Raw genomic sequence first — 7,862 nt, forward strand, 5'->3', positions numbered from 1 at the left:
TTAAATCCACAACAACTGGGATTAAACCCGAACAACTGAGATTAAACCCAAACAACTGAGATTAAACCCAAACAACTGATATTAAACCCAAACAACTGAGATTAAACCCAAACAACTGATATTAAACCCAAACAACTGAGATTAAATCCAAACAACTGACATTAAACCCAAACAACTGAGATTAAATCCAAACAACTGAGATTAAATCCACAACAACTGAGATTAAATCCACAACAACTGGGATTAAACCCGAACAACTGAGATTAAACCCAAACAACTGAGATTAAACCCAAACAACTGAGATTAAATTAAATTAAATTAAACTGTACAGGTCGCACCTGCCCCTAAAGAGATGAAGAGTAATTTCTTTACTCTAATGGCAATGAATCTTTGGAATTCTCTAACTCGGAGTTATGGGTGCTCCTTTGTTGAATAAATATAAGGCTGGAGCAGACAGATTTGTGGTGTCATAAAATTAGGGGATATGGGGGTGGGTGGGAAAGTGAAGATAAAGCCCAGGATCAGTCAGGATTGGACTGAGTGGCAGAGCAGGCTTGAGGGGCCAAATGGCCTCCTCCTGCTCTTATTTCTTATGTTCTTCTATCTTGTGAACTGCGAGTGTTCATTAGCAGAAAAGCCGGAAAAATATTCAAAGTGAAGCAGGGAGAGGAAGATGAATCCATGGGAAGACAGAGAGTTGAGAATCTGAGAGATAGGCCAGACAACAAGGTGAGTTTCAAACCGTTCCAGGGTGGTTTTAGCTCCTAATTCGATAATCTGGACATCTCTCCAAAAGAAACAGATTTGAAACATTGTGGTCAAGTATTTTGAGATTTATTAAGCACACATTGCATACATTTACACACCCACTTAACTGAGAAACCCACATGTGATGGTGATGGGCTCGAACACGTTACAGTTCCCAGCTGAATAATCAGTTAAACAGACACTTTGCAATCAAAACCCTCGTGATTTTCTCCTGTTTCTTCCGAGGCTTTTCTGAGGCATAGGTTTGGGTTTGTGAAAGCCCATTAATGAGAATCTGATAGACCTGATCGTGTAAAGAAAAAAACAGAAAAAGACAAGCTGTACAGACTCGGCAGGTCAGGCAGGAACTGCGGAGTGAAACACAGTTAATGTTTCAGCTCAAAAGCCAGCACATTGACTCGAAATACTAAATTTTACTGATCTCCACAGACGTTGTTTTGCTGAGAGTGCATCCTTGGCAGGATTTTCCTGTGATTTTAGTCCTAATCATATCTTGCTCACATGAGCAGCCTGGGAATGGAGGGATACAAACGATTGGTCTAGTTGGACCAAGGAGCGGCACAGGCTTGGAGGGCCGAAGGGCCTGTTTCCTGTGCTGTACTGTTCTTTGTTCTTTGTTACACTTTTACATCTTCACAATGGGACCAACAGGGACCGTTCACCGGTTCTATGAATCGAATGGAGTGAAGATACAAACATATTGCTTCCTGCTCCACCAGCAGTATCACTACTCCAGATAAGGAGGATCTGATTGGAGCCAGCATATATCAATTTGGTTAATAAAGCTGATGTAATTTCTTCTTTCACTGGGTTCGTGAGATCAGTTGTCAAATATTTCACTTTTCATACACTCACTTCCTATTCTATAGATAAAACAATAAGCCTGTATTCTATTCTGTACCGACCAACATCAACCTGTCACAACCTTCAGAAAAAGGATGATATCTCCCCAGAATTTAGCTTGGATTAACAGTGGTCTGTTTGCCCATTCACAGGGGGCCCATTCTCAGGGGGCTCCACACAGATCATTCTCTCATTAAGCAGAAAGTTAAAAATGGTCAATGTTGGGTCAATCTCTGTCCAACAGCCCAGTAGTCAGTATTTTCAAATTGAGGGTATGTTTCCCTATTTAACAAAGCAAAAGCTAAAGTTCCCACAATCCTGTCACATGAAGAAGAATCAATAATGATGTAACAGTAGCACACAGCGAGCAATGAATCCTTTGCTAGCTACTTAACATTGTAAGGCAGGACGATTAGTGAGCAAAGCTGTCAAACACACAGGCCATCATGCGCTGACTGATACAATCCATCACCAACAATCTTCTGGAGTAAGCCACAGCCGAGAGTTAATCATCTGCAATACTCAAATGAAGATCCACATCCGGAAATCGATTCTTGAGTGACAGCTGCAGCTATATCACAGACAGGAGACATAATTCATATTGCAGTGAGGGTGCAGGGAAATTGTGAAGTAGAGTTTGGGGACAAAAAGTCACATTCACTGCCAATCACTGTCTGGAACTGCACTGGCCATACGGAACAGGTGACATTGCTTCCAACGTTTGTAGTGAAAATGGGACTGGAGAAATGAGTTCAGTGAGGGAGCGAGAGAAGCAAAGGGGAGACTGGATGAAGCAAAGAAAAAGACAGAGAAATAGAGATGGGCACAGAAAGAAAAGGGAGAAAAAGAAAGAGCAGGACAGACTCAAGGAAAAGAGAGAGAGGGAGGGATGGAGACAAAGCAAGTGGCCGAGTAAGACAGAAGGTGAGAAGAGAGAGAGACAAACATTGAAGGTCGGAGAGAGAGAGATGACAAGAGATCAAGACAGAGAGAGAGAGAGAGTTAGCAAGAAATTGAGAGGGAGACAGAGGACAGACATTGAGGCAGCAACAGAGATGGATAGAGGGAGAAAGAGAGCAAAGGAAAGAGAGAGGAAGACAGAGAGAGAGAGAGAGGTGATCTTGGGGTCAGCAGAGCAATGTGAGGTTGTTTCAGACTTTCTTTGCCCTCAATCTGTGAGGGGTTTGGACCAATGGGACTGGACTGTGACAATGCTCCCCACTTCAGCTACACTATAGAGGTTCAGACACCAACGCAGGAACAGGAGGAGGCCACTCGGCCCTTCAACAGGAGGGTGGTCTGGATAATACAAGGATAATCAGCAGGATAGTGAAGCTGCTTTTAATCTGACATGGAGCTCCTGATCTGTGAATTCAGAGTGAGAGGCAGGAATTGATGTCACCAATATTTAATCTCCAAACAGATTCTCACCTCAAGAATAATGTTCTGCATCACTTCAACACCAACATGTCCCATGAATTTAATCACCAATTTAATCTGCGTGCCGCCAATGCCTAAAGACAAAAATCACAATTTTAGAAGGTTAAACACACTCAGCAACCACACTCTGGTGCCTGTTAGGGACACTGAGGGAGCATTTAGCATGGCCAATGCAACTAAGCAACACGTCTTTCAGACTGTGGGAGGAAACTGGAAGGAAAGCACCCAAAGGAAACCCACGCAGACATGGGGAGAATGTGCAGACTCCGCGCAGACAGTGACCCAAGCTGGGAATCGAACCCGTGTCCCTGGCGAGGCAACAATGCGAACCACTGTGCCTCTGAGATACAGGAAAATGAGAGTGTGTGAGGGAGAGATACAACAAACTACAGAAAATGTGTGAGTGTGAGGAACAGATACAGCAAGATACAGAGAATGTGAGAATGAGAGAGAATGATGCTGCCGATATATGGAATGTGAGCGAGAGAGGGATACTGCCAGATATCTATATATGTATATATACATATATATATGGGATCAGAGGTGAGCTGGCAAGGTGGAAACAGAATTGGCTCAGTCATAGAAGACAGAGGGTAGCAGTGGAAGGGTTTCTGAACGGAGGGCTGTGACAAGTGGCGTTCCTCAGGGATCAGGACTGGGACCTTTGCTGTTTGTAATATATATAAATGATTTGGAGGAAAATGTAACTGGATTGATTAGTAAGTTTGCGGACGACACAAAGGTTGGTGGGTTTGCGGATAGCAATGAGGACCATGAGAGGACACAGCAGGATATAAATCGTTTGGAGGCTTGGGTGGAGAGATGGCAGATGGAGTTTAATCCGGACAAATGTGAGGTAATGCATTTGGGAAGGTCTAATACAGATGGAAAGATACAGTAAATGGCAGAACCATGAAGTGTATTGATAGAGGGATCTGGGTGTACAGGTACACAGGTCACTGAAAGTGGCAATGCAGGTGGAGAAGGTAGTCAAGAAGGCATACGGCATGCTTGCCTTCATCAGCCGGGGCATTGAGTTTAAAAATTGGCAAGTCATGTTGCAGCTTTATTAAACCTTAGTTGGGCCGCACTTGGAATATCGTGCTCAATTCTGGTCGCCACACTACCAGAAGGATTGGAGGCTTTGGAGAGGGTACAGAAAAGATTTACCAGACCGTTGCCTGGTACGGAGGGCATTACCTATGAGGAGAGGTTGGAGAAACTTGGTTTGTTCTATTTGGAATGACGGAGGTTGAGGGGCGACCTGATAGAAGTCTACAAGATTATGAGAGGCATGGACACAGTGGATAGTCAGAAGCTTTTTCCCAGGGTGGAAGAGTCAATTACTAGGGGGCATAGGTTTAAGGTGCGAGGGGCAAGGTTTAAAGGAGATGTACGAGGCAGGTTTTTTACACAAAGGGTGTGGGTGCCTGGAACTCGCTGCTGGGGTTGTAGTGGAAGCAGATACGACAGTGAGTTTTAAGAGGCGTCTGGACAAATACATGAATAGTATGGGAGTAGAAGGATATGGTCCCCAGAAGGGTAGGGGGTTTTAGTTCAGTTAGGCAGCATGGTCGGTGCAGGCTAGGAGGGCCGAAGGGCCTGTTCTTATGCTGTAATTTTCTTTGTTCTTTGTTCTTTCTTTGACATAGAGAATGTGTGCTTGTGAGAAATACAACAAGCTAGAGAGAATATGTCTCTGTGTGAAAGGGAGATACAGCAGAATATAGCGAATGTGTGTACAAAAGAGTGAGTATAAAGAGCTTGGTAGGAAGTTAAAAAGCAGGACCCCAGGGGTAGTAATCTCAGGATTGCTACCTGTGCCACGTGCCAGTGAGGGTAAGAGTAGGATGCTCGGGCGGATGAACACGTGTGGCTGAGGAACTGGTGCAGGGGGCAGGGTTTCAGATTTCTAGATCATTGGGACCTCTTCTGGGGCAGTTGGGACCGGTACAAGAGAGACGGGTTACACCTGAACTACAAGGGGACCAATATGCTTGCAGGGAGGTTTGCTAGTGCTATTGGGGAGGGTTTAAGCTAGATTTGCAGGGGGATGGGAACCAGAGTGCCAGAGCAGGTAGTGGAGCGGGGGTGAAAATAAATGATGTTAATAGTTCATGCAAAATCACAAATAGAAGGGTTGTGTCTGGTGGTAATAATCTTCTGAGGTGTGTCTATTTCAATGCCAGGAGTATTGTGGGGAAGGCAGACGAGCTGAGGGCGTGGATTGACACATGGAATTATGACATTATAGCCATTAGTGAAACTTGGCTACAGGAGTGGCAGGACTGGCAGCTCAATGTTCCAGAGTTCCGATGTTTCGGACGTGATAGAGGCAGAGGGATGAAGGGTGGCATTGCTAGTCAGGGAAAATGTTACAGCAGTGCTCAGGCAGGACAGATTAGAGGGCTTGTCTGCCAAGGCCATATGGGTGGAGCTGAGAAACAGGAAAGGTATGACCATGTTAATGGGGTTGTATTATGGACCACCCAATAGTCAGCGAGAATTGGAGGACCAAATCTGCAGAGAGATAGCAGACAACTGTAGGAAACATAAAGTTGTGATAGTAGGGGATTTTAATTTTCCACATATAGATTGGGACTCCCATATTGTTAAAGGTCTAGATGGGTTAGAGTTTGTAAAATGTGTCCAGGAACATTTTCTAAATCAATAAATAGAGGTACCAACTAAAGAGGATGCAATATTAGATCTCCTATTCGGAAACAAAGAACAAAGAACAGTACAGCACAGGAAACAGGCCCTTCGGCCCTCCAAGCCTGTGCCGATAATTGGTCCAACTAGACCATTCATTTGTATCCCTCCATTCCCAGACTGCTCATGTGACTATCCAGGTAAGTCTTAAACAATGTCAGCGAGTCTGCCTCCACCACCCTACTTGGCTGTGCATTCCAGGCTCCCACCACTCTCTGTGTAAAAAACGTCCCTCTGATATCTGAGTTATACCTTGCCCCTCTCACCTTGAGCCGTGACCCCTCGTGATCGTCACCTCCGACCTGGGAAAAAGCTTCCCACTGTTCACCCTATCTATACCCTTCATAATCTTGTACACCTCTATTAGGTCTCCCCTCATTCTCCGTTTTTCCAGGGAGAACAAGCCCAGTTTAACCAATCTCTCCTCATAGCTAAGACCCTCCATACCAGGCAACATCCTGGTAAACCTTCCCTGCACTCTCTCTAAAGCCTCCACGTCCTTCTGGTAGTGCGGCGACCAGAACTGGACGCAGTACTCCAAATGTGGCCTAACCAGCGTTCTATACAGCTGCAACATCAGACTCCAGCTTTTATACTATATACCCCGCCCTATAAAGGCAAGCATACCATATGCCTTCTTCACCACCTTCTCCACCTGTCCTGCCACCTTCAAGGATTCGTAGACTTGCACACCTAGGACCCTCTGTGTTTCTATAATCTTGATGGCTCTGCCATTTATTGTATAACTCCCCCCTACATTAGTTCTTCCAAAATGCATCACTTCGCATTTATCTGGATTAAATTCCATCTGCCATTTCACCGCCCAATTTTCCAGCCTATCTATATCTTGCTGTATTGTCCGATAATGTTCATCGCTATCTGCAAGTCCAGTCATCTTCGTGTCATCTGCAAACTTGCTGATAACACCAGTTACACCTTCTTCCAAATCATTTATATATATCACAAATAGCAGAGGTCCCAGTACAGAGCCCTGCGGAACACCACTGGTAAGGAGTTTAACAACACCAGGATAAAGTCCAACAGGTTTAATTGGTAGCAAAAGCCACACAAGCTTTCGGAGCCCCAAGCCCCTTCACAGCATGAACACCACTGGTCACAGAGCTCCAGCCGGAAAAAGACCCTTTGACTGCTACCCTCTGTCTCCTGTGGCCAAGCCAGTTTTCTACCCATCTAGCCACCTCTCCTTGTATCCCATCAGCCTTAACCTTCTTAACCAACCTGCCATGAGGGACTTTGTCAAATGCAAACTTTGCCAAACGAGTTAGGACAAGTGACCGAAGTGTGTGTAGGGGAACACTTTGGTTCCAGTGATCATAACGCCATTAGTTTCAACTTGATCATGGATAAAGATAGATCTGGTCCTCAGGTTGAGGTTCTAAACTGGAAAAAGGCCAAGTTTGAAGAAATGAGAAAGGATCTAAAAAGCGTGGATTGGGACAGGCTGTTCTCTGGCAAGGATGTGATTGGTAAGTGGGAGGCCTTCAAAGGAGAAATTTTGAGAGTGCAGAGTTTGTATGTTCCTGTCAGGATTAAAGACAAAGTGAATAAGGATAAGAAACCTTGGTTCTCGAGGGATATTGGAACTCTGATAAAGAAGAAGAGAGAGATGTATGACATGTATAGGCAACAGGGAGCAAATAAGATGCTTGAGGAGCATAAAAAGTGCAAGAAAATACTTAAGAAAGAAATCAGGAGGGCTAAAAGAAGACATGAGGTTGCTTTGGCAGACAAGGTGAAGGATAATTCTAAGAGCTTCTACAGGTATATTAAGAGCAAAAGGATAGTAAGGGATAAAATTGGTCCTCTTGAAGATCAGAGTGGTCGGCTATGTATGGAACCAAAAGAAATGGGGGAGATATTAAATGGGTTTTTGCATTCGTATTTACTAAGGAAACTGGCATGGAGTCTATGGAAATAAGGCAAACAAGTAGGGAGGTCATGGAACATATACAGATTAAAGGGGAGGAGGTGCTTGCTGTCTTGAGGCAAATCAGAGTAGATAAATCCCTGGGACCGGACAGGGTATTCCGTCGGACCTTGAAGGAGACGAGTGTTGAAATTGCAGGGGCCCTGGCAGA

At 44.6% G+C, this 7,862-nt stretch overlaps 1 protein-coding gene across 1 annotated transcript in view; it reads right to left on the reverse strand.

Annotated features, from left to right (window-relative positions):
* Positions 1-818: 818 nt before the first annotated feature.
* LOC144486016 (uncharacterized) overlaps positions 819-7,862 on the reverse strand; it is a 209,859-nt gene continuing 202,815 nt past the window's right edge. Inside the window, exons 15-16 of the mRNA XM_078204125.1 lie at positions 3,043-3,125; positions 819-2,182 (exon numbers count right to left, since the gene is read on the reverse strand). Of these exons, the coding sequence (XP_078060251.1) occupies positions 2,117-2,182; positions 3,043-3,125 (149 nt within the window). The 3' untranslated portion in view covers positions 819-2,116. The remainder of the gene's footprint in view (positions 2,183-3,042; positions 3,126-7,862) is intronic.

The sequence above is a fragment of the Mustelus asterias genome, unplaced genomic scaffold, assembly GCF_964213995.1.
Source record: "Mustelus asterias unplaced genomic scaffold, sMusAst1.hap1.1 HAP1_SCAFFOLD_266, whole genome shotgun sequence".
Lineage (NCBI taxonomy): Eukaryota > Metazoa > Chordata > Chondrichthyes > Carcharhiniformes > Triakidae > Mustelus > Mustelus asterias.